The 27,459-nt window shown below is 41.8% G+C and overlaps 1 protein-coding gene across 2 annotated transcripts in view; it reads left to right on the top strand.

The window, feature by feature from the left end:
- mcama (melanoma cell adhesion molecule a) overlaps positions 1-25,909 on the top strand; it is an 80,285-nt gene extending 54,376 nt beyond the window's left edge. The window contains exons 5-19 of one of the 2 annotated variants that reach the window (XM_040149975.1): positions 4,801-4,934; positions 5,536-5,764; positions 5,852-5,922; positions 6,095-6,182; positions 7,066-7,245; positions 9,210-9,337; positions 11,626-11,770; positions 12,160-12,275; positions 12,995-13,136; positions 14,044-14,174; positions 15,480-15,621; positions 16,987-17,022; positions 22,382-22,511; positions 24,336-24,453; positions 25,556-25,909. In XM_040149975.1, coding sequence (XP_040005909.1) covers positions 4,801-4,934; positions 5,536-5,764; positions 5,852-5,922; positions 6,095-6,182; positions 7,066-7,245; positions 9,210-9,337; positions 11,626-11,770; positions 12,160-12,275; positions 12,995-13,136; positions 14,044-14,174; positions 15,480-15,621; positions 16,987-17,022; positions 22,382-22,511; positions 24,336-24,453; positions 25,556-25,558 — 1,793 coding nt within the window. In that variant the 3' untranslated portion in view covers positions 25,559-25,909. Of the gene's footprint in view, positions 1-4,800; positions 4,935-5,535; positions 5,765-5,851; positions 5,923-6,094; positions 6,183-7,065; positions 7,246-9,209; positions 9,338-11,625; positions 11,771-12,159; positions 12,276-12,994; positions 13,137-14,043; positions 14,175-15,479; positions 15,622-16,986; positions 17,023-22,381; positions 22,512-24,335; positions 24,466-25,555 lie in introns of both variants that reach the window. The other variant, XM_040149976.1, reaches the window with a different exon arrangement.
- The last annotated feature ends 1,550 nt before the right edge of the window (positions 25,910-27,459 follow it).

The raw sequence follows: 27,459 nt of genomic DNA, 5'->3' as shown, positions 1-27,459 counted from the left end.
GATGAGAGAGAATTGAGATGCCAAGTGAGTCTCAACAGTACACTTGAAAGCATTAACTCAGAAACACAGATTTTGTTTTGTGGACACTATAATGCAAACATGTTAATTTTAGACAACTTGCTCAATAAAAGTGGAAGGAAAACTACCGAAAACAATAAGATTACCGGTGTCTATATGACCAGCACCAAAGTCAACCGAATTCAAAAAGTGTCTGCGCAGTCCAGATCTGTCAAAATCTACCTCTTCTACCTATTTTAAGCACAGAAAAGGATAAAATGCACAGAAATTTTGTTGTAAGTTGTTTTGAGTTGTAATGTTTTTGACGACCCCCTGATATGTCAACCACCAGGCTACAACAACAGCCTGTCAAAATCTAACAGGCAAATGGCAGTGACATTCGCTGAGCACATTCATGACATGAAGACACATAACTGGTGTGAATCACGCACTAATCTAATTCATCACAGATTCTTTACAACTCTTTAGAAGTTATACTTTGATGTACTCAATAATCTGTAGTAGATGAGAAATTATTCAGCAAAGAGAAGGAGGCAAAACGCAACAGACGTGAAGGGTGTTTTGTGTTTTTGGGGAGGTCTCTGTTGTCATAGCCTGACAGTAGGACAATGACAAACCATATTGGGCTTGCACTTGCGAAAGCTGGTTCGAGCAGATGGAAAAGTCAAATGTAATCATGCCAAATGAGTACCAGAATTGCGCTGTGCTGCCTCATCTGCCACCTTACTGCATGGAGGATTGTTTGGAGCCAGACGAATACAAAACGTGCAAAAAATAAATAAATAAATCAATGACTGCTGCTCCGCAATAAGTTTGTACAATGCAAAACCTGGTCCATCAAAGGTCACATTCCATCAAAGGAAATTTCCAGTAGTTTTGAGCTGAGTCAGTCCACCTCAGTTTTGATCACGAAGGGCTATGTGCAAGGTCCTGACCTAGAGCTGTTATATGCTCTGCTGCATGGAAAGGGGGGGGGTCACTGATGCATAAAGAGGTGCCTTTGAGGAGATTTGCAGCGCTTCCTTATCTCTCTATGTGAAAGAATAAAGCCGGGCCCTTCACTGCCACTGCCTGTCACCCGGGGAACAGGCTGCTGGGAGATTTGTGCCAGATGCTGCCTCTGAAACCATGGCCACATCAGTAGGACAAGGAGCTCTCGTCTCCACTCGCAGGGCTGTGTGCTTTCGCCGTGTGCGTGTGAGTGTCCGTGCGTGTGCTCTTTGATGTCAGGCAGTACGCAGTGTCCCCCAGGTGTTCGACACCACACCCGGGTTGCGTATTGAGAAGTCCTCCTCCCTGTCATCCACACTTACATGCTAGCTTTTTACACCCTCCGGTCTCTGAGGGACCCTCAGCATCCACACAAAACATGCATTCAGGGAGCCTCCGGATCCTGAAAAACTTTGCAACGCTGATCTGTTCTTACATTCCCTCATAAGTAGAAAAAAAAAAGTGATTTCTTCCCCAAAATGTATATGTGGAATAAAATGTATGACATGACATATGTATGAAAAATGAATAATAATGATGAATCTGCTTGTTCCAAAATTTCTTTGATCCTCATATTGTAATATTCCAACCCCAGACACCATGTTGTCTATGGCTACATCATTACATCAAATGAAAATATTCCAGATCCGTTCTATTGTTTTCTACCGATCTCCCCGAAAATCTACCTGACATATCCAGTGAACTGAAGGGTTTATAGAACATTTATAACCGGACGTTTTCATGTGCTCAGAAGCGTTCAGTCTTATTTTATGGTTCACCACACATGTGAGGGATTAGGGTGAGTAGACCAGGCTGGTTTGTTGTGTCAGAGGTGATTTGGACTCTTATCATTGGCAGGGCCACCAGAGGCCTAAGCTGACAGCCTTAATTGAATGGGGAAGCCAATAATGGTGACCACTTAAATTAGCGTCTGAGGCTATTGTCTGTGTGGTAGGCACATAATGAGCTACTGTATGCAGAGACTGTCCTGGAAGTAGCCCCTTCATTACGTCTGTTGTTTTTCTGATCCGTATTGTGAAAGTATTGTGTGAGTCTGTCAGTATTTGCCCTAAATGGAAGGACAAAAAAAAACAAAAAAAAAACATATTTGTCTTCTCTCTTTGTTCTCTTAATTCTCCCGTTATCCCCTCTAATATGCTCAGCCTTCTGTAAATGTTTAAGAGGGGTTAAAAGTGCTACATAACAGACCAGATCATTGCCAAATCAATTCAACAGTAATTGCTCTAAACAAATAACATCATTCCCAAGAATGTGTTTGTGACACCAGGTTGTTTTACTGTTCGGAAACGTAGAGGCAAAGCTTTTCTGTGCCACCAGAGTGAGCAGCAACACATTTTATTGACATTAGTTTACATTAGAAATTTACATCTAGTGGAGAAGTTATTCTGCCATTTTTAAGTAATTGTGTTGTTGTTGAGCTAGGAAAGTCTCTCCCCTTACCCTTCTGTTGTTCACCCCTCTGACAGGCCAGTCATTTTGGGTCTTGTCCAGTCACAGGCCTGATCCTGTCAACACATTCAAATATTCTGGAGTGGTGTGTGTGTGTGTGTGTGTGTGTGTGTGTGTGTGTGTGTGTGTTTTTTTTTTTTTTTTCTGAATGAATTAGCTCTGTATCATCCAGACACAGACAGCAGACAGCCACAAATGTATGCACATACACACCCACAAGCAGCAGTTTTGGTTGTCAGGGTCCATAGATCATGGGTCATGTGTGTTTGTGCTTTAGTTCATGCAGCATAAAGTCACAACAGGAACAGATAAGACCGGTCCCAGGTTGGCTTTGCAAGCCAAATCCCCAGCAGCCCCCCAGTGCTAATCGGATTAGCTGAAAAAGTTAGCAGCACGGCCCCAAAGAGACACAACATTTTTTGCACTGACTTCTGTGACATATTTTGCTCTCCAGTCTCCATAATCTGCTTCTTGTCTCAAAACCGTCTCACATCATCTTTGTCACAGTAAACAACAACCTCAGTACATAATGAACTGTTCTTAAACTCTGCTTTGGGAATGAAATAGCATCTTTTGGCTGACTGGTGGGTGGGGTGTATGGATGTGTGTGAGGGGGGATCCGGTCCAGGTGGGGGAACAATGGCGCGCCGGTTGTCTTAAAAGGAATGGTTGGCTGAGCATTGGCACAGAGGAGGAGGGAGGGGCAGACAGAAAAAAATGAGTTGTGAAAATGATTGGTGCTGGGGGGGGCAGCCGGCTGAATGGGGGCAGCAGGGTGGCAACTGGACTCTTAAAGCTCTTTTCATGCTTGGTCTGTTTCAACAAACGCTGAAAACACATGTGAGGACACTGGGGTCCAGTTAATTGTTTTTCCTTTATTTTTGAAAACTATTAAGTAGTCAAAAACAAAAGCTGGAATATCCCTAGGTTTGGTTTGGTGTGGTGTTTTGTTTTTTTTCTTTGCCCCTGGGTATTTGACAATACTAAATGTATATTTTCCTACATAATAGAGATGCACAGTGCCCCTAATATTTGGCTTATACTAACAACAGCAAACACAGTACCCTTAAAAAAAATTCCATGCATGCCTCTGCCTTTAGACAATAAAGCTTGCTTCACAGTTTTCTTTTTAACGTTTTCCTATTGTACTTTGCATCGTGTTCTGCATTCTGTAGTTTTCAGTGGTGGAAAGTAAGTAAGTACATTTACTTAAGTACTGTAAAAGAGAGATCCATCTGTGTCGCATTACACCTCTGAAAAACTGTCGGACTCACAATGGACAGTTAAAAGAAGGATCAGAATTTATGCAACAGAAACAGAGATATTATCTTTTTATTTCAGTGCATTCTTCCTCTTTGCCAAAAACTTGTGCGTACATTCCCATAATGCAACCCGGCCACCTTCAGTTTGGTCAGAGATTTGGGAATGTTATACTAGCATCAGCTAATGTAGACTTGAGCTAAGGAGAGAGCTACAGAGGTCTGATAAGATCACTTCTTTCTAAGTCCACACACGCATTTTTCATCTTCCAACTTCTAGTCATCGGCCCCAACGGGGGTTTGCTCACATCACACTTGAAATTTAAGAGAGTTCATGCAGCTCCCTGTGGAGCCACAACTTCATACAACAGGCCCTGATGGTGATAGTCCTGAATCAAAGGACACTGACCTTTTTCAAGAAGAGTAGGTTTGCAGAGATACTCAGCAATCATACTGGAAGAAGTCAGTGATAGAGAACAAAAGTCAGGCAGACAAATGTGGGAAATCAAATGGCAAGAGTACCGGAAGTATCTGAGTTAAGGAAAAGAGGCTGCACTAAAATAGTTAATAACAGCACACAACACATTAAATTCACTGAACATCACACAGTGACACCTGACAGTGTAAGGTGGAGAGGACTGCAGGGGGAGTATCCTTGACCATCTTGCATAACCCCTCCTAACCAGATTAAACAGAGAAAATAGACTTTCTTGTGCCATCCTGTTTTCTTTTGTCGCTGCGTGAGCTGGCCTTTCTATAACAGCAGCCAAGTCCAACATGGCAAAGAAAGCTCTTGGCTGTCTGAATCAACAGCCCAGTGTCAAACTGGCTAGCCTTCCCCTGCCTGCATTCCCCTGATGATGCCTAGGGAACTGATTTTCTGGCCAAGATGTGGTTTTGTGGTTACAGTCAGCCAGGCAGAAGGGGATGAAAATTATGCCATGTGGACAAGAAGCCTTTTCTTCTATTTTCTACTAACATGGCCGGCGGCTCCAGGTTTGCCTGGGAAGTCAGAAAACAAAAGCATGGAGTTGATTATTGTGCATGTCTGTGTCTTTTTCAGCTTGGGCCAAGGTGAGGCTGTCTATGCATGAGAGCGTTGAGGTGTACCTGGGTGACTCAGCTCAGATCCCGTGCCAGTACAGCTTCACTGAAACCAACAACGAGCCCAGCTTTGTCATGATCCAGTGGTTTGTGGTGAGTACTGCTGGACCCACTGTGAAAAACTGACACTGTCTGGAACAATCCAACTGCTCATGTATTTGGTAGGGCTGCCCTCCTAGAGTCAGCAATTTGAATCATCAACCCCAGCTCAGTTTCTAGTTGAAGCACCAGACTTTTTAAAAAAAAATTTCTGTATCATTGGCCACAGAAACTAATACTACACAAATGAATAAGAATCGACAAAAAAGATTGAAAAAGAGGGTAAACGCCGGCCACAGGGCAATTTCTTAAGGATGATTTTCATGAATCCCCTGCTTGCAAAGTTACAGTCAATCTTGTAAAATTACACACTACACAACATGCATGCTCACATGCAGTATCAGCTCTACCTGTACAAGGACCAATTACATGTAGGTATAGAAAACAGGGCATGTTATTCCATCATAAAAAAGGAATTCAAATCAAGATCCTTATTTATGCCAGCTGGACACATATTTTACCCATCATACCCATAAAGCAAAACTGGCCAGTATCAACCAAATATATGAACCAATGTTTCCACTGATTTAACCCTAAAATACTGCATATCTCAGATGTAAGGTGAAGTGTGTCCTGACTGCGTGTCCTCCTGCAGAGAGCTGTCGGTAACAGCTCAAGGATGCGAATCTTCTATAGTGATGACAGTCAGCAGATGGTGGACAGCAACACAGACTACAGCGGTCGCATCCAGGTGACTTCAGCTCAGCAGGGAACTCGACTCACCATCCAGGACGTCCAGCTCTCCGATGAGAGGGAATTCTTCTGCCAGGTTAATGGACTGGCTGCCGGGAATGCCGAGGGCAAGACCCACCTCAGAGTGTTTGGTAAGGAAGTCCAAGTAAAGTCTCAAGAATGCCATTAAGACTTCTTTTTGTTTTAATGATGCTGAAGTGATTATTTTCCTGATTCAGCTCCTCCAGAGGCTCCAGTGATCGAGGGCGTTCTTACTGGAATATCTGTGACCAAAGAGGGGCCATCTAAGGTGGGTCTACTTAGTCTTAGGATGCCAAGATCAACCAGTACAATTATCTTCAGGAGTACCATGTTAAAAAAAAATCTGTTGTATACATCAGGTAGTTACTGAAATCTCTGTTTGTCAGTATTTGTGTTTCCCATGTCCTGCTGAAGATTTGTCAATGTGACTCTCCATCCAGGTTGCATCATGTGAGGCTCAGAACGGCTTCCCTAAACCCAACATCACCTGGTACAGAAACAGCATGCCACTGACGTCTGCACCAGGACGTAAGTACAAAAAGTGGATGGGTCACTGTGTCTGTCTCACAGGGCCTGCCCATGTAACAACCTTGTCTTTCCCTTTGTTTAAATCTGGGCCGTAACTTTGCCCCATTTCATTAGAAGTCTCAGCACACTGATACATAGAGCACTGGAGCAGGGAAATCTTTTCTACACAAACCAAAACCTCAAAATCCAAAAGCATTTCAGAAACTGTAGCAAAGAAATGCCCTGTCCACTGAAAACTGGGAACTGTGTTTAGCCACACTAGCGGCTTGGCTCTAGAGATATCAATATTGGTTCGTCAGTTGGTTCACCTCTTTTGAAATATCTCGACAAATATTTTATAGATTACCATGAAATTTGGTACAGTTATCCATGTTTCCCACAGGATTAATTTTAATACCTTTTGTGTTAAATTTTTGAATTTGTCCAACATTTGGGTTCATGACCAAACACCTTCAAAACAATCAGCTTCAGCTTTACTTGTGTTTAGTGCTAAGTAGTAAATGTTAGCAAGCTAACCTGCTAACCTAAAATGGCAGCTGTGGTATATATTACCTACTAAACATGTTTTTATTGTAAGTATGTTAGCATACTGATGTTATCACTTAGCTCAAAGTGCTGCAGTGTCTAAGTAAAGCCTCACAGAGCCTCTAGCATGACATGAGTCGTAGCCTTTTCACTGTCATCACTTTGGTACTAGCCAGGTTTGTGAACATGAGAATACAATGTGCACTTTCCAGGGCGGTCACCTGATTACATGAATACAGTTCTGTGAAAGTCAAACACCTGCTTATGTGACCTCTGATTCGAAAACTGATTTAAATCTGGTATCAGTATTGACTGTGGTCCATTGCTACTTATCTGTATTGTCTTGTCCATACTCCAGATGTAAACGTGTTGATCCTGGTGACCTGGGAGTCCAGGGGCTTCTACACTGTCCAGAGCACACTGGAGTACAAGGTGGTCAAGGAGGACAAGGATGCCTATTTCTCCTGTGAGGTCAGCTTCTTTGTCCCGGGAGCCATCAGGACAGTCGAGTCCAACAGCATCAACATCACTGTTCACTGTGAGTTAGTGCTGAGCCTTTTTATACTACTGTCACATAGGCCCAGCTGATGGAGCGATTTAAACCATTGACAATATTTGATGTTTGTATCACATCCATCATTGGCAATAATTGTCCCAGAATGTAGGTAAAGCTCCAAAGCTCTCCCATCTTTGGGAATTCCTGCCTCAGTTTGTTCAGTTCACCTTTTCCTCTGCTGTGAGGCCAAGTGGGTCACATAAAGTTCAAGTTAAAAACTAATTTTGCTTTCTTTTCTTTATTGTGCTTCTCAGTTTTCTGCTTGCTTTTTAGGTAAAGGTTTAAGGGGCAAGGGAAGCAAAATTCTGTGGACTCCTTGGTTTAAGACAAACATATCTTCTGCCACTTTGAATTTTTACAAAACATTTTTCTTTCACCAGTCCTCTGACAAAACAGATCAAATCATGCTTGCTTGAGCAACCTGCTTTTTGACAGTGAAGTCTGAAGGGAACCACCGTGGCCAACATAATCTGAAAAATAGGGAATCATTTGTCATTCACTTGGAAAATAGCTGATAGGTGCTTTACAGAGTTTTGTTTCTAAAGTTGTCTGTTTACCTAAGTCCACATCTTCATGCATAAGAAATGAAAATGAAACATGAAAATCATTGTAAATATTTCTGATTCTTCCAAGGAATGTATTAAAAAATGTAATTCTATTCACCATTTGAAACCTGCAGGCTTAACATCGTACTCTTAGTAATTTGTGTATTTCTATAGTATTCCTATTTGATAAACACTATCTAATTTGCAATGGCATTGTAATATTTTAAAACAATCCTTTAATAAGTCATATTTTTCTGTCTCTCAATATAAGATCATTTATAGTGACTATTGAACTTTATCCTATTTTTATCTGAATAACATTTATGGCTTTATACTTGCGGTTGTGAATTTCTTTTTTTAATTTTCCTGTGTATATGGTATCATTGTAACACGTGTTGTGTAGAGACTATTGATTTGTATTGAACCCTGTCCTCTGTCTTTTATTGCATATTTTTTGGCCAACTTACTGGAGGCGTGACTGCTGCTGCATTTGTTTCTTCAGTTAGCTGTAACAGATGCTAATGCATTGGTCAAACTCGCACGCTGTTATTGGAATATTCATAAGCCAGATCAGGAACGATACAACCAAGGCATCATTGACAGTGCTAGTGATAACTTTTTAATGTCTCTGTAAAACACATCGCTGGGTAGAGGTTCAAGGTTAAGTTTATTTAGCCGGCAGTGCAAGTTGTTTTTTGTCCAATTCTGCTAATTTGTTGCCGTTCAACTGGAGGCTAGTTTTTGAGAAAAAATGTCACTTCCTGGTTCCCCAGGACTCATCTACATCTCTACAATACCGTTTCTTTCAAAAATATTACTCTCTTTGTCCTTAACTAATTAGGTTAACGAAACCTTGTCATTTAAAGGAGAATTCCACCAATTTTACTCATGAAGTTCAATCAGTCGTGAAAAAGTCAGAAAAGAAAAAATAACCCTGATGATGTCAGTTGGAAGATTCAGCATTTTTGGATCTTGACCGATAATATGGGCTAAATGTCAGGGTATCCCCACCGTTGCTGCTTGCATTTCTTTTCTGTCTCTTCTAAATACCCCAACTTTAAGGAAATGCAAATGCTAAATCACTTTGTAATAGTCAGTAATGAGATATAATTTTACATTACCATCATCCGAAAGCATTTTTAGAGCCACATTTATTTCCTCTTTCCTCTGTTGGTCCGGTTTTTGAAACAGTTTTGTAGGGATACCGTGGCAGGCAGAGCCAAACACAGTCTGTGCTGTCAGGGCTGTGGAAATGGCCTTGTATAGTGACTTCAGCAGCTCGCTAAATATGCCTGCTTAATTTGATTGTGTGTGTGTGCGTGTGTGCGTCTGTGTGTGTGTGTGTGTGTGTGTGTGTGTGTGTGTGTGTGTGTGTGTGTGTGTGTGTGTGTGTGTGTTTAGATCCCACCACCATGGTGGAGCTGTGGAAGGAGTCGCCCCAGGGTTTGGTCAAAGAGGGGGATACTGTGGAGCTGCGTTGCCAGGGTGATGGCAACCCCCCGCCGCCCTTCATTTTCAGCAGAGAACAAGTAAGAATGGGAGGCCTTTTCTTACCCTAAAAGTCCCCAAGACAGAATGGGTGACACACAGGAGACATGTTGGGAATGTTTTTGATATGCAGAGCTCACGGGGCCCCATGTAGACATGAGTGTGCAAGGTCTGTGAAGGCTCTGTCAGCTCTGACCCTGCAGATCTAGGCTGGGGTCTAAGACCGGAGACCTTACTGACAGGGCTCATGGGTAGGGCTCATTCCCATGTCAGACACACATCCATTGTGTGTGTGGGACAATACAAAAACTCAGCTGACTGCCATTTTAACTTTTCCTAACTGGGCAGTCACGGACATTTGGGTTGGGGTGTTTGTAGCCATTACTTGGGAGTTGAAACCATAACTTTTGCGGTCAAAAATAATGAAAACAAAGTGTGTCTGTTCTTTTTCTATTTTTTACAACTTTGGTCTTATTTTAATGCCTTTGGCTATCAACATCTTACTCACTCACAGAATTACTGCTATGATCTGGAGACACAATTACTCTGCTAAACAATGGTTTAACCAGACAAAATGTCTGTCAAGACTGTAAGTCTGTGAGGCTCATTACACACCAGAAAACACAGTTGTTGTCTGGATGAAAAGGGAGAGACGATTTTGCTGTTTATAAGATCCTTACTGGCCCTTTTTGCTTCTAATTCAACCTTATTGTACTTGTACATGGGCGTTTGCGCTGTTGCCCAGCAAGCTGTCTTGTCTGTGCTGACCTGTGGAGGAAGATGTTTTGCACCATCCACATCTATTTAACCTCTCCTGTCAGAGCACAGACTGCTCCACAAAAGGGGAATGACATGCAGTTATGACACAGAAGTTGACGGTATGAATTCACGTTTTGAATAAACTGTGTGAACTTATTGTCCCTTTAGCGACAGAGCTAACTATTTTGCAAAATGACAGCTAACGACAGGGTGCTAGCTCTGAGAGTTTTTTTACTCCCTCCAGTAACTCTTTATTGAATCAAATGATGGACAATATAAAGGGTCCAGTACAGAGAAAACAGAAAGAAGCTCGCGAGCTACCAACCAGCAACCAGCCCTGCGTCAGTGAATTTTGCGGAGCCACTTTCCAGCCCTTTATTGGGGGCAGGCGTCCTTAGTGGGGCAAAAAATGTAAAGTTTGTTTCCGCATTACTCAATAAGATTGTGAAGATTCTCAGTTGACCAGATTATGGTATTTTATTCTTGAAAAAATCAAATACTATCACTACTAAGTTTATCCTCCCGTGGGTGTGAAAGTGTTCAGAGATTTGCTTCGTTAATTAACCTGAGAGTGGTACAAGAGGGTACATCCTCCACTGTCATGGTAATCCACCAGTATCAGGCTATCGGAGGTCATTACAGTTCATCTTGACGTGATGCATGACTATAGCCAGTTTTATGGCAATCCATCCTGTGACTGTCAAGATATTTCACTCTGGGCTAAGGGGCGGTGAAAAAGATGGACCAGTCAAAAGTTATCATCAAACTGTCTGTCGTTTATGCCCACAAGATGTCTGAAATCTTCTTTGTGGCTCAGTTTTATCCTAACATGCTCACCATAGTTGTAGAAACCTACACTTTTACAGTGCAATCAACAATATTAACAGACATCTTGTGTGCTTCATTTTTACATTAAAGTACACGAGTTTATATTAGAGTTAAATATTTGTTAAATATTTGTAGGGTTAAGGATTTGTTTAAATTCTTTCCCAGAGTGTGACCACTTGTGGTTCCTTGCCCTAAGGGATTTCATGTAAATTGTGGCTGCCTTTGTAGCTGTTTCCACAGATCTCAGCTGTGAAACTGGTTAGCAAATGTTACCGTGATGGCCGAAACTAGGAATAGAAGACCGTTTCACAAGTTATAGATGTCATCAGCTTTTTATTTGAAGAGTTGAAAGTGATGAATTCATGCATCATTTGGTAAAACTATGTTTTTAAACTGGCAACCAAAGCAGTATTTTCACCCTGTCTTTGATCACTCTCTAAGCGGACTCCAGAGATTACATGATGCACAAGTGGGTGGGTTTGATTCATAAGCTGTTTTTCACCCACAAACTCTCTTTCCACCAAAATGAAACTCGAGGAGCTCAGTCACCTTTTCGATGTAATGCTAAAGTCTGCTACTGCCTCCCCGTAGGACTAAGCTGTGTGACAAATCAGGAACTAATTTCCATTTCCCTTGGAAATACAGTATGTCTTCGAACTCACCTCACTTCCTTAGTTACTCTTCATTTACTTTCACATGATCGCGGCATGGAATCGGGTTAACAACAGAGTATTTGTTGCAGGAGCTGGATGTTGACCTGGAGAGCAGCGGTGATGTGTTGTTCCTGTCGCCAGTGTCACGGAAAGACAGCGGCATCTACCAATGTCACCCTCTGGACACCGACGGAAACACTGAGGTCAAAGGACAAGTGCAGCTCACTGTGCACTGTGAGGAACAATCACACATACAGAAAAATATGTGCAAACACATATATGTTTAATATAACATATATTTGAAACAGGCCTGGAGACATTAACAACAAAGGAGATACAAAATGTAATTTAATAAGCTTTAGAGGTGTCTGTGGGCAATTTTTGTCACTTGACAGAGCCAGGCTAGCTGTTTCCCCCGGCTTCCAGTCATTATGCAAAGCTGTGTTGAAAATGTCCCCAGCTCCATACTTAATGCACTGACATGAGATTGATATTGATCATCTCATCTCAGTCTCAGAAAGAAGGCAAACGCAAACTATTCCTTTGACCTTTGAATTGATTCCACCCGACCTTGTAACGCTGTCTTCGTTGTGTCTCGTTTTGTCGGTGATTGTTGCCTTCAGATTTGGACCCGGCCGTGGTGGTACCCAAAGACTCAGAGGTCATGCTCAAGGGAGAGGATCTGACCGCGACCTGCAACGCTCTGTCCTCCCTGAAAACATCCACTGTCTGGTACAAGGTACGTACACGTTACACTTCAGCACAGACTAGATCAGCTTTAAAATCTTGCAAGGAGCATGCGGTAAAAGGATAAAAAAAATGTTTAGTCTAGCTGAAAGCTCAGAAATGTTCCATCAGTTATTTATAATATCATCCATTTTCATACCAACACATTTCAGTGCAGTGCCCCTTTTCAATATAGAGCACAGTACAAAATACATGTCTGTAATTCAGAATCACTACGGGCCTTCAGGGCACTCTTGTTAACGAAACTCTGTGAGGTTAAACTTAGACACGGCGGTCCTTTGAGCTAAATGCTCAATGTTAGCATGCTAACATGCCAACAGTGGCAATTCTAGCATGTTTATTGATGTTTAGCAGTTGAAATGTTTACCATGTTCACTGTCTTAGTTAGGCGTGTTAGCATGCTAACATTTGATAATTAGTAATTACACAAAGTCCTACTGAGGCTGATGGTAAAGTCATTAGTTTTGCACTTATTTGGACATAAATATAAAGTATTGGACAAATTTAAATATTGACTTAATGAAAAATCAGGGGATCACCTAAGTTATTACAATAAATCCTCTGGGGGCCTTGAATGTCTGTTCATAATTTCATCAAAGTGGTGGATCCTTATAGCCACACACCTAACTGATACAGGTCCACTGACCTCACTCGCCAACGACACCTGTTTTCATTCACTCGTTGTATGTGTGTGTGTGTGTGTGTGTGTAGGATGGAAGGCAGGTGGGTAAGGGGAACACATTGCACCTGCAGGACGCCACTTATGACACAACAGGAGAGTACATATGTGAGGTGACTGTGCCTTCCCTGCCTGCCCTGCACACAAGTGGCTCCGTTCACATCATCGTCCAAGGTCAGTCATCCCCTTCATCAACTCACCAACTTTTCTGTACTTGTGATGCCAAAAGAAGCTTCCAAATAGTAGACATCTTCAAGACGTCTCTACATTAAACACATAGCTAGGGCCACAATTACATTTCTGTCATTAGGTATTTCTGTGTTTTGTATTTTCTACGTGAGCGTTCAAATGTCCTTCTGTTTTATTTTCTCTATTTTATGTTTTCTGGTCTGTAGATATGTGGACATGTTTTAGTTTTATGACTCTTTTGGTCATGAATGGCCTTTATAGCGATTCTATTTCTGTTTCCCCCAAGTTGATAACCCCGAGAGCTCTGATTTGAAACACCTGTGCGAGTTACTATAAATGTCAGTGGGTAACTGTAGGACTTTATTATTCTGAAGAAGGAAGTGTCAATTTTTAGAACTTGAAGTAAGGAACGGATTGCATTGGGGTAATAAGGCTATGTGGCCTTCCTCTTCTTTTTCTCACGTTGAAAACCCACCAGGAAAGAGGTGGGTTGTGCCATTTCATGCCGCTGGAGGGCTTTGAAATGTGCAACATCTGTGTAGGAAGTGTTGAGTTCCATTGACAGTAGCTCAACATCAAACGAAAGTAGAACTGACTGGAGTTCATGAGCGAGAGCAGTATTTCTGTTAAAACTCACAGCAGCAGAGTGGTGAGTATGACACGACTCTGCTGTTGTACTGATGGAGTTAGCGCCGTGGAAATGTACATTGTCCCGAATTTATCAAGGTGACAAGTAAATATGGAGGTAGTGTTGAGTTTTTGTTAACAGCTAATTAAAACAGGAGCGCATCAGAAAAAAAGGCCCGTCGCTAAAATATGATGAACGATGTTTGCAAACACAATTTGAGAAATAACGTTATGCACACTGAATACTGTGTATGTGTGTGTCTAGGCGGTCCCCAGTTGGTGGGAGTGGATCAGGAGGTGCTGCTGGAGGAAGCAACAGGCAGGATGGTGAACCTGAGCTGTGAGGCTCAGGGCCATCCGCTGCCCAGCATCTCCTGGAACATCGTCGGCAGCCAGGTATCTGATCTAACTCTCAGCACCAACTTACTTCACGACAGGTGGTTACGGATTAGAGCAGGAGATGCAGTGCAATGATTCATCATGCAACGTTCACGCACAGTAGACCCTAGTTTTGTTTGTAGTAATGCTACCAGTTGTCCCTTTGCTACCATGCTGGGAGCAACATTTTCAATTAAAGTCCTGCCATTACTGCGGTGGTAGAGTCAAACCAAATGCTTTACACTGTCCATGAAAACACAGGTGATCAATTATTATCATGGTTTCATTTCTTACATTTTATCGTGAAGCTATTTTTTTTTTTTTTTTTTTTTTTTTACAACATTGAACTGTTCTATGATAATATATTCTGTGATTATCACCAAAGACGTGTAAATTTTTATGGGCCACCTGTGTCATTTTTCTTGTGTTTTGGATTCCTGACAGCTTTATGCTTTGTTAAATTGACAAAATGATAAGTCAGACTTATAGCTGAGTTTGTGCTTAAAAACGGACACCAAGCACGTGTTGATCGACGATGACAAACATGAATCCAAAGAAAATTGGAAACATGAAGGTGGACTCCAGAGTGGTATAATTTTAAATGAACAAACATGCGTGATCATTTGCACTGTAGTAAAATGAGATACACAATTTTGTAAAGATTCCAAACAAATGAAACAGTACGAGTGCAATTTTCAGTTAATTTCGGCCCGGAAAGATACACAGGCCTAGTTAGCGGTAGATCTGCTGGTAGACTCTGGCGGGACCAGCTGAATACACGGGATCAGCCCTGTGTATTCAGACCAGTCTGGCCCTAGTGGTTCCTGGTCTGCCTTTTTTTTTTTCTTTTTTTAAATTTTGTGTGCGCATGAGAGTGTGTGCGAGTGCGTGTAAGTTTTTGTTGGAGCAGCTGGTACCAGCACAGCCCTGCAAGTGTGGTTTTTGTGATTTGCAGGTGAAAAAACATTTAGCCATCTGTTCAAACCGAACTACACTAGATCATAACCTTATATCATTTATTTTGATTACTATTTTCAAAAGGTAACTGTTTCAACATGGTGTCCTGGACATATCTCTTGGCAAAAGTGGTTAAAAAGTAAAATGCTTTACATAAATTACCGTATAGTGTTAATTTGCAGCTTGGCAAACGAGGTGCCTCCTCAACCAAACAAGAGATTATAGACCAGCAGTATTTTTGGGAGCATGCCTCGTCCCATGAGCTTCATTTGGCCAATAGCAGGCGATGTCCAGTCCTGTAGAGACAGAAATGCTGATGGTGTATCCTCATCAACAAGGCGTGCTTGTGTGTGTGTCTCTCCGCAGAACTGGCACGAGGTGGTGAGCAAGGCGAACGAGCACATGACTCACAGTGTGGTGTCAGTCAAAGTCACCTCGGACATCAGCGCTCACTGCAACGCTTCCAATGACATGGGCACTGAAGTCAAGGCCTTCAGCATCAAAGCCAGTAAGAGCTTGTCTCTCACTTTTCACCGTATGAGTTGATGAGTGGAGGGAACCAATTTGGATTTTGAAATGATCATTAACCATATGTTTTTTTAATATTCTTAAATGTGCCTTTAGAGGGGAAATCATCATCGTCAATCTAACATTTACATTTAAACAAAAATTCCTTCATTATCTGAAGGGACCATACCTGGGTTTTTCAACTTTTAGACCATCTTACACCTTCAGACGTGATAGAATAGTTTTGGAAAGAACTACAGTGCTCTCCTGACACTTGGCACCTGGTTTACGTGTAAAAAAAACGGTGTTTTAGTTGGAAAATAATATGGAGGAACAAAGAGTATTCTTAGTCGCCTAAAGACAGTCGAGCGCAAGGGGATGCTCACCCCCGCTCCTCAGTGAGTCCCCTGGTAACATTTCTTGTGAATTTCATCATTAATTTGGTAGGGAAATCTACCGCCTATTTTATAATCTCTTGACATGATGCAATTTTACATGTCGGTCTCATGTCTGACTAAGTGCCCACAAGTCACTGTTCCGTAAAAGTCACGAGGGCGATCTTACTACGTCGCATCTGTTAACATTTCTGTAACACTTGCAACGTGTCTGAATCGAATGCCGTCAAATTGACATAATGGCCGCAGCGGCACAAGGTTGCATGCACACGGAAAGAGATTAAATGCCCGTCTGGTTCGCCTTCCTAAGAGCACTGTCCATAAATGAATCACTCGGTTATTGTCTCTTATGGACAAAGACGATGTGATCTGTTTATTAAACCAGTAAACGCTGTGAATGAACCAGTTTTGAGTTGTTGATCATGTTGTGGGGAAAAAGAGAAAAAAAAAATTTTTTTTTCAACTACAGTAACCACACCCAAAGAGCAACTCTCCCTTCATGGTTTTTTAATTTCCATCCATGCCAGCTAGTTGAAATAATGAATATCCAGCAAAAATGTTTTGCAAACATGTGAGCAAGTAGGAATTACGAGAGTCCAAACTTAATGGCTCTTCTTCCTTCACAATACTTACTACATATTACTTCATGTTACTCTCCAGCTTCCAGCACTGCCACTGCTCCCTCTGTGGACCAAGTGCCAAATGTCGCAAGAGCACTGTCAGGTCATTAATTAAGCCACAACGAACATTTAAGTAAAAGTCACCTGTGTCCGAGCGACCAAAAGCTGTCACTTTAACAGATAAAGCCAGCTCTGTTTTCCCTCTCACCTCCAGAGGATTGTGGGATTGTGTGTAATTACTGAAGCACCCGGGATCAAATTAAATATGAGACGTGTGTGTGTTTACATTGGGGTGATGTTGGTGGACATGGACAGCTGCCCAGTCTTAAGTGTTGTTCTACTTGTTCACAGTTCCCAGGGTCACCACAACTGCTCCCTACTCTCCCGGTAAGCTTGTCGCCCGAACGTCTCTTCATGTTAAAAACTGCCTCTCTCCCGCTCGCAAGGTTTCTTCTGTCTCAGTGTTCAAGCTTTAGACTGAAGTTCTGTCTGTGACAATGAAGGGGTGGCAGGACTACATACATTATTTATGATTTTCATGCGGAGACTCCATAACGGGACTGTCTTTGGTTTGCTGGCAGATCTTTGGGATGGCCCGTGGGCATATTAAATATTCTGTTTGATATAGAGTGAAAAATCGAAACATCAGCAAATTCAAGCATGCGAACATTTATTATGATACTTGGACCAAATGCTCTACAGTGGTTTAAAAAAAATACATTATACATTATATCCCACTTTTTTAAACAAACAAAACTACGTTACAAAACAGTAAAAACAAACTGTCTCAGCTTTACTGACTTTTCCAGACTGTTACAGATTTTTTAAATAATAGGAAAAGTTACTGTTAGGTATAGAGAGGGGCATTATTCTGAGCCAATTTTCTGACCTTATCTGAGCAGTCTCTTAATACCAATAAAATCTTAACTCGCCTGTGGGGAATACAGTGGGCACCCGTAAAAAAAAAAAAGACAAGAAAAAACAAACAATGTAAAGTACGTCTAGAGTAGAGTGCTGCGTTTCTCCCAAGAAATAAATATTTGGTTGCTTCCCTAATTATTCACTGAGGCTATTTGGGGCTGTATTTATCTGAGAATCTCTTTTAGGAGTCACACAGTCATTTTGACTGGACTAAAAACACTTTTACGGTCCCTCAGCGAAGCGGGTTCCTACACACACCTAACAAGAAGTGGAAGATCTACTTTAATAATGAATTACATCACTGCTTTATTGCCACTGAGAACCATAAAATGAACAGCTCTGTCTTAGCCTCTTTCTCAGTTTTCAGTGGGCTGATCTGGATAATTCAGCGTGTAGGTGAAGGCTAAAAATAATTTTGGTAAATGGTAAATTTATACGACTGAATGTTTATATAACTAATATGATAAAAGTGGGGCCCCGGGCCCAGCGCTGCGTCAGCTGTGGGAGCAGCAGGTTTCACTCTAACTGTACATTCGGTCCAGGCAGAGGGAGTTATGAGCTTTAGGTCTGGGCAGAAAACACAGTTTCTTTTATTACATTAAGGATCTGCAAAAAAACAAATAAATCATGCCATAAAGCAGCTCTGTCAAGTCTGGAGAAATCTTGGATCATCATCTTGTGAGGTTTGGTCCAGAAATCCCATTTGTATCATTTCATTGTAGATAAAGTCTTTAAAAAAAAACAAGAGGCTAGCTTGACGCAGTGATCTTAATATTAATAATGACAGATACTGTTATTTTGTATTCCACAATGTCTAAAGTCACACTAGGGGGCTTTTTTCATGTTTTGATACATTTTGACCTGTTAAGCAGGAAAAACACAGTTGTAAATAATAAAATGAATGATGGCAGGATTCCACAGGGCTGCTTCAGTTTCAGGGTCCTGGTACTGTGCACGCTGACTCACTGTCACGCTGTCAGACGTACTGGGACACTTGAATAGAACAGAGCCCTCTTTAATTTTATCAGTAGCACCCGTGCTTTTCCTACTATGACAAGTCAAAATGTCTGCTGTGAAAAAGGGAACACGGATATATCGTATGTGGAACTTCCAAGAGAAGCGAAATTTGGGGATAAAACTATGGTGATTGCGCCGTGTTTCTCGTCGCTGCTCCACCTCTCTGCCCACGTCTTTGTGTCCTGGCTCTGTCTCCCGATGTGAAAATTCAAAACTGATCGTAAAGTGAGGTCCCAACTGTACCAATGGCCGAATTGCCTCTTGAGCCACCTGGCCGTACAAAAGTTAATTACTCCAGAACTTACTACACTAATTATGAGCTTCCAGATGAAAAATTTACTTTTTAGGTTGGCGTAGATATCAGATGACTGTTTTTTTGATTTCTCTGTTTTTCTTTTCATCCGATGTTGTGTTTTTGTTTAGCTTTTGTTTGTTTTTTTTAATGTTCAGCAGAATATTCACCACAACAAAAAAAAAACTTGCATTGGCTAGGAGGGTTAACCAGGAGAGTTAACTTCAGGTGCTGGACAGTGGATGAGGTGGATGTTGGGGGGGGGCTCTACTATAGCTGCACAGTCACACCTTGGAGGGGTTGGGTCAGTTAGGGAAACTTTTTATTAAGTCAGTATACAGCCTTGACGCGGTATGATGAAATTTGGCATCAGAGCAGACAATGACAGCGTTCTGTCAGAGACACTATAACTGTTGAATTTTTTTTTTTTTTTTGGTGCTAGTAGTAGTCCACTGATTTGCTACAAATACTATCATCGCCATCACTGACACACTTCTTCTGGTGTCTGGAAACACTAACGCCTGATTAACAGCAGTGAACTGACACAGTAGGCCAGTAGTGGCCCAGAGTTATGTTTGCACTTTGGTTGTGTTGAAATCTCCTGTTTGCAGCATTAGTTACTGCTGTGTTTGGTGTGGCGATCCTGCGTGAGTGTCGTGAATCAAGTAGCGTATTATTACAAACAGATGGCAAATAAATTTCTTCCCGTGCATTTGGAGGACCTTTGGACGGGATGCATAGACTGAATTGGCAAAATAAATTCTCGGAGGATGCGTCACTACACCAACATGACTCTGTGAGTGTGCTCTTGTGTTCAGAAGTTTGGGCACCCCTGGGTAAATGACATGTTTTGTTGATTTTTGAAGTCAAAAGATGTAAACAGGACCCTTGCAGCAAACCCACATTAAAAATGAGCCAAATGTTCTCCAATGTTAATGCAATTGTACTTTTAATGAACTTCAATTAGTGAATGAGTTTAATAATAGAAACAAATTAAACAATAATTGTGGCATGTGCAGAAGTCAGTGCTAAGTAACCCTCCCTTCGTCCAGTCTTAAGCATGACGGTGGAAATATTCTGCTTTGGGGCTGTGTGGCACCCAGTGACACACAAAACACGGCACAGATAGAGGGAAGAATTGGATTCCACTACATTTCATCAAAATTCTGGATGCAGACGTCACCCATGGGACGTTACTGAGTAATGACTTCGAACTGTTTTACGCAGTAGTAGCTGCGTAATAGCTTTTACCCCCAGCTGCAGCACTGGAAGGACCAGTCAGGCACCAGCTTCGGTTTAGTGTGGTTTGTGCTAGGAAATAATTTGTCCCTGCTCCACAAGAGTGATGTTAGATCTTTGTTTTTGTTTTTTTTTTGTTACTTTACACACACACCTGACATGGATTCTTTCCACTTTATAAGTCACAAAGAGAACTGCCTACCACATGGTGAGCTTGTATTTCAACATCCTTCCAGTAATGAGTTTTATTGGAGCCCGAGTGACCGAAAGGTTTGAGTCAACGTGTCTCTTTTTTCCAAATAATGTATTTCCTTTCATTACCCAGGGGTTAGTGCTATGATAAATTCGGGTCTGGTCTGGTCTTCTAATAAAAAAATGATTTTAACAGTTCTAGAAAAGAAATAATTTGCAGGTAATGAGGAGCAATTTCAATGTTGAAAATGTGCAAAATGCGAGTTGTGCACGAGTTCAGCGGAGTTTATAAGTCCAGCAGCTTTGATTGTTAATCACTTGCTGTTTATTGCCCTGGTGGCTTGTGGAAAAGAGAACTGAGACTCCTGTAGCGTTCACCCAAGGACAGCAGTGAGAAGAGGGCGTGAGCTGGGTGGTTAGTGGAGCCAACCCCAGAGACACCCCACACAACCCAGACGTTCACCAGTCTTACCTAGTCCCCCACCCAGAAGCCCTTCAGCCGCCTCAGAAAGAGCAGTCTTTGCTGAGCTTTCTTGAGGAGGCAGCTGGAGCTGAGGGACCGGGAGAGGGAGTTACGAAAGGAGGAGTGCATTATTTCACTCGCATATGCAGCGATTCTTACGGATACAAATTTGCAAGATTTCCTGAATGAAATCCCTCGGATGAAATCTTTTGTTGTCCTCATCAATATGTTGAAGCATGGGAATATAGTCGGTTGCACATGCGACAGTTACTGTTTAATTTTTTTTCTATTTTATGTCCATTTGCTGCAGGGCTTGTATCTACTTCTTTTCACTTCCAAAATCAACAAAATAAGCAATTTGCATAAAAAAACGTTCGCATACAAGTGTATGATATGCAGATAAAAGTTGGATAGCTACGAGGTACAAATGACAGAATTATCATGAGTTACTATAGGAATATTTTGGAATATTTTAGTGATGGTAGAAATTAGAATTAAAACGATGAATTAAAAATATGTTAAAGACACTGCAAAGTAACTGAACTATACCAGATACATTCTCTGTCCTTTAAAAGAATATCATACAAAGATTGAAATGACAAACTGAGTGAACATACTGCAGTAGTTTGGAAAAAGTGTTTTGTTTTTCTTTAGAAATCTAGAAATCTTGTGCTTCTAAAACTTAACCAGCAGACTCTAAAGAGGTCGCTTCTTTTGTTCTGGATGGATGATGTAATCTAAATAAGGTCAATTATTAAGACATAAGGCGACATATGCTGAGAAAAAACAACCAAACACTTTTCTTCAGTCCCGCTGCAATGCAGCATCCTCTGCCACTTTAATGACACTGAAATGTAACAGACATAATTTCACCCTCGGCTAAATATTTCTTATGCATGAGGAAACAGAAACAAAGCAGTTTAAGTTTGAAGGTGCAGAACTGACACTTTCTTTATTTTAAAAAGGTTACTTCAGCAGGTTAGTTTTGCTATTCCCTAGAGGTTAGAAAAAAGTTGGAAAGTGTGCGGACCAAGTTACAAGGACAGTGGATCCTCCACGTCCTATAATACAACCAGACCCTTTCTGCATGATAAACATTCAAACTTCATGCCGCCAGTTTGTAACACAGGCTTCCTGTTTTACATTTAGGCCCAATCTGAGCGTTACTTGGGCCGTTTCCCCGAGACCTGAGAAATTTCCTCCAGAGAAAAATTATACAACTGTTTTCACAGGCTGAATAGTTCTCCGCAAGGCTAGTGAAAAACCGGTGGCGTGCCCCTTTTTTAAAAATACTAAGAATCCAGCCTTCCCCCTCAGAGTTTTGTCCAGAAGCTGTCTGCTCAGACATATGTGATTTGTTGTGTATCGAGGCTGTGAACATAAATTTTGTTGCACTACGATGAAAACTGTGACAGGGTTCACGATCTCTGTAGTTTGTGTAACTGGTACACGGTCAGGCCAAGGCTTTGCCAGCGCTGTCGCTGTCGTTTGTAGCTGCCAAAATCAGCATTAAACGCCACTGCCGTCCAAGTAGCTCTAAGGTGAGTAGTATTGCTAGATGGATTGAGACTAACGCGATTGTCTCGCCGTCTTGGTCTCTCTGTGTGTGTGCGTTTGTGTAGCTGAGGGCAGTGGAGTGATCATCGTGGTGATCATACTGTGTCTGCTGCTGCTGGCCATCCTCGGCAGTGTTCTCTACTTCCTTCACAAGAAGGGAAAGATCCCCTGTGGACGCACAGGGAAGCAGGAGATGTGAGTACTGTCTCTTCTAGATCTGTCTATAATATATTTTTTTTTTTTAAAGGACAAGTCTGGTGATATTCTGTATTTTTCTTAGCCTCAACAAATCCCATGAAAAGACTAAAACCACCAATGAATCGATCTTTTGAACAAGTGTCGTCTGTGTAGCCAAAGCCTGATGTATCTTATTCCTCTGTGCCATGGAGCTTCACGGTTGTCAAAAAAACAATAAAAACACATTAATGAGCCACACAGTTGCGCTGGATGACATGTTTCTTCATTAACAGAAACACGCTACTCACCACAGTGATTGTGTATTCATCCTTTTCTGAAAATAGTCCCCAACAAATGCACTGTTTACTCCTGTTTGACTAACATTTGCTAAAAACTACAGAGGAAAGCTTTTTTTTTTAAAAAAAATCATATTTGTGACCTGTTTTTAAAGATCCGAGTGCCACAGACAGGTCGGGGGAAAGTATTGAGGGATGAACTAATTCATTGTTGGTTTGGTCTTATGATGGGATTTATTGACATTTACAAAAATGTAGAATATTGACAGCCTTATCCTTTAATGAGGCGGGAATGTGACTCTTGGCCTATCCCTCTTAGCTGCATCCAAAACCTTAAAATTAGGAGGAAGTAACATTTCAGTGGGTTTTTCCTGGTTCTCACAGGATGTGGATGCAGACATGTTAAAAACAAAGTGACTTAAGAAAGGCTTAAACCTAATCCTTAATCCTGAATAAGGATCTCATTTGTAATAACACCCGGTCCCACTGCAGTTAACCGTGTTTTTGTCAAATTCCACATGTGCCAACTAGAGCTCCAAATGGGTCCCATTTTGGGCCTAATCTGAGAAGGGCCTGGGGAAAACCTTCCCAAACCCAACATGCTGTAATTAATTTTATAAAAAGAGAGACCTGATCCGAGGGGGACCTGGGCAGAGCCAGACCCGACCCGAATAGACCCGTGGATAATTATTCCCTGATCAGAGAACACCAGCACCGCCGCAGCTGAAAGGAGCCGCAATGTAACGATGCTAATGTCCCAAGAACGAATGTAAGGTGATGGAAACTAAAAGAATTTGTTTATATGCTTCAAAGACAAATGGTTATAAGTAATTGAAAGTCCTGTTTCCACCTCCCGCACCAGCAATAAAACATTCTGTAGCGTCAGCTAGGCGATAGATAGACAAAAGGCAACGTCCTATCTAATTTAATATCTATGAATCAGTTTTTAAAAAAAAATGTAATTTATATCTTAAATATTAAATGACATATCTAACATAAGCTTGGCTTCAGTTCCCTCGTCAGAACAAAAGCTGCAGGACGAATTGCATCCGATTCTGATTTGATTTATTTCCATTTCGAAGAAAAAAATTTCCTTCAACTTCGAAAACATTTCATTTTGGCCCTAATGTCAATCCACTGGACAATACAACGGGCTCTAATCAAATCCAGCCGCACGTTTGACTTCCAAAATTTAAAGACTATGACCCATATTAAACTATAGAATAAAAGTAGAATAATGACAACTAACAAATGAACGGTGACGTTCTCAATCTCCCTCTCACCTGGAAACACTCAGTTTTCTCCCGTGGTGATGGTGACGTACCGCTTGACCAGAGCTGGTACCACGTACGCTCTGTTCCATTCACATCCACCCGGGTGTTGAACCCACCGACACGCAGACTCTAGACCCGCCGCGGTAAAATCGGACCCTGACCGACTCGATTTAGACCGAGAGAGAGAACCTCGGGATGGGTCGGGTCTCAGTTCCTCAGATCCGAGTGGACCTGTGAAGGCCTCGAGTGCCAACTCTTGTTTCTGTCAGCAGTTCCAAAGAGAAGACCACCAAAGATGACATTGTCGTAGAGATGAAGACCAACACAAAGAATGAGGAAGCTGTCCTCCTAAAGGCTGTCAACGGAGACAAAAAGGGCCCGAATCACCAGGTAACTATTGTGGTGGGTGAGCAGGATGACATTACTGTCTTATTATGCCGTTATAAAGAAACAAAAGACCCACTAGTGTGTCCCCCCCCCCCGCCCAACAGTCATCGTCCAGACAATTTGACTCTTCTTTTGTTTTCCGAGTTGTGAGGCTGCAATGTAAAGTTTGTCTTGAGGGAGTTGCTAGAGAAAGGCCAGTGGAGAGTGGAAAAAAGACGTTTTTCAAATTACACCCCGTTCATCGTAACTAGACACAAGCCATTTTAGATATGTAGTGTATTTGGGGTAATATTAGTTAATATTATTGATTAGAGGGCTTTTCCATCATATTATTTAATGGTTATATATAAACTTGCACTCACTGCTAGCATGCAGAAAGCAAATTGTGACGGCACGAGCATGTCTGGACATGGTTTTGATACACAGGAGCACAAACAGAGGTGTTTGTGACTTAAAGAGACAGTCTGATGTTTCTCCGTTTTATCTCCATCGGCCATGATGTTGTTTGCTTGGCTGCTAAATGTGACCAAAGTGACTGCTGCTAGTAGCTAGATGGCAGCGTGAATGGGAGAATTTCAACGTCCCGGGGGCACAAAAGTAGCCATTGCACGTTGTTGTGCATCATGACGCAACATGATTAGTATTTTTGTTTCATGTTACGTGTTACAGCCACCGTGTCTAGAAACTGCGGGTGATCATAGCGTCTTTCAAACTATTCCGATGGCGTAAGGTTTTGTCTCTTGCGGAAAGGTATAGCGTTTTTCTGTTTCGTACCACTAGGGGGAGGAGGATTCCTTACATTTGCAGTAGCAGGTATATTAAACAAAACCTCACTTAAATTACCACCAGGGTCTCGCTTCTGCAGCTCGTGTGTACTTAAACACGTGTTGTCAGTATTACTAGCTGTTGTTTTAACATTAGAGAGGCGGATGTGCTTCCATGCACACAAAACTACAAAAATAAGACCCGTTAATTCCCCATTAATCGCAGATCACAGCTCATAGGTAATGTGTAGCCACTGTAGCCAAAATCCTGATTTGCTCATTAGCTTTGTGGCTGGACAGTGTGTATAATTTGCACGGACGTCCTCCTCTGTCTCTTTCAGTAAAGTCCCCGGCGGTTGGACAGTGATGTTGTGCAGCAGGAGGCAGGACACGTGAAGCCAGCAGTCAGTGTGTCTTTGGAGCAGAGGAGGCCGTTGACACTCCCACTGATCTGAGACCTGCAGGGTAACATCATCCCGGGGCCGGGACATTCCCTCATCATGCTTTGTTCCCAGCAGTATTCAGTAGATTTACACAGGAACACACAACCACGTCCGTACACGCACACACACACACACACACACACACACACACACTCAAACACACATGTATGTACAGATGTTTATTTCCTTTTGAACGAATGTTTGCTTCCTCAACATTCAGTTTCTCCAGTTGTTCTCAAAATATGTTCAACTCTTGGCTGTTGTTCAGTGTGTGTATGATGATGTCTCTTATGCATTATCAGCTTTTGGTTTTTTTCGTTTTTTTTTTTTTTTTAATGAAAGTGTATATATTATATATATTTTGTTATTTAAGATATTTTGGCACTCAGATTTTCATTTCATGGTAGTGTCTGGGTCGTGTGCATGTTGATCCGTGTTCATGGGTCCAGGTGAGTCTTAGGAAGGGACAAGATGTCAGAGACCAAACGCTAGCTGCTCCTCTGCGGCAGCTCTTTACTGTCTGTTCACAGCGACACTGAGAGGAGGCTTGTCAGTGTGTTTGCTTCGGGTTGATTTTTGATTGACACCAATGCTTGTAGAAATTGATGTTTAAAATCCCCCCCCCCCCCAATAAAAAAAAAAAAAGGAATACTGAGACATTTCCTCTCGAATCAACGTCTTGTTTTGTTGGAAAAACCTCAGCTCAATTGTTCTGTCATCAGGGGACACTGAAGCTTGAAACGCAGGATAATCGTAACAGTAATAATATCTATAAAACCTGTCAAAACACACACTGGCGGCCTTCTTTTGCAAACTACTGTCAAGCCCTCGTACTGTTTGTAAATACATGTAGTGTACAGACCTGCTAGTGGCGGCCTTGGACTGTTACCGAGGGTGAAAAGGTCAGAGGTAAGTGATCTGCTGTGCCTGTTTTTGAGAATGCATCATACACTGAATGTTTTTTTTTTTTTGTTTCTTTGGTTTTGCTCTGTGCGTTTTCTTTGTTTCCACTGAGATGTAGTTGGGCCTGAAGAAGCCATTCAGTGTTGTGCGTGTTTAAGCCTTATACTACGGATTACAGTCAGTACAGTGCTGCTGACCGCCTTTTTAAATTGATTTCTTTCTTTTCAGGCAGCCAGTAGCTGCTGTGTATCTGTGCAGTTTGAGAATCGACAGACACTTGAAACTTGCTTGACTTAGATAATCAAACACAGTGAAGAGGCAGTTGTCTGTTCAAACTTACAATGTTATTCTGTGGTAATGCCGTTGTTGCTGCAGGTTGATTAGGAAAGTCTGCTCTGCATTAGCAGGAAACACTGTGGTGGATTACTGAACTCAAGAGCAGGTTTCAAGGTGCTTTTTCATAAGTGAAACTAATGTTAAAGCTACGCTGTGGAAGCCGGGGATACATTTTAATGTCTTCCTGCAGCCCTCCTTCAATTTGTATTGTCACTAAATTCGAGTCATAGAGTTAAGAGTGTGGGGGCTGGGCGGTGAAAGAGAAGTCGCTGACGACCTTTTAAAAAACCCAAAAGGTCATTATACAACGTTTCGAAGGCATTTCCACGATCCTCTAACCAGCTGGATCAAAAGTAGGATCGAAAATGACCTTCGGAACAGAGGCAAGTGTTTTCGAAATGACATTCTGGGCTTTTAAAAGATCGCCAGAGATTTATATTTCAGTAAAGTGGTTGTTTAGCTCTGTGACTCGAAAGTAATAATGGATGAGAGGCACAAACTGGTGCTCCCGTACAGCATGCTTTGAAAAGTGGTTAGTCTTCCCGATTTATAGTAAATCAGCT

The sequence above is a fragment of the Xiphias gladius genome, chromosome 17 (assembly GCF_016859285.1).
Source record: "Xiphias gladius isolate SHS-SW01 ecotype Sanya breed wild chromosome 17, ASM1685928v1, whole genome shotgun sequence".
Taxonomy (NCBI): domain Eukaryota; kingdom Metazoa; phylum Chordata; class Actinopteri; order Istiophoriformes; family Xiphiidae; genus Xiphias; species Xiphias gladius.
The sequence above is the reverse complement of the archived record's forward strand: the minus strand, read 5'-3'. Positions and strand labels throughout refer to the sequence as shown.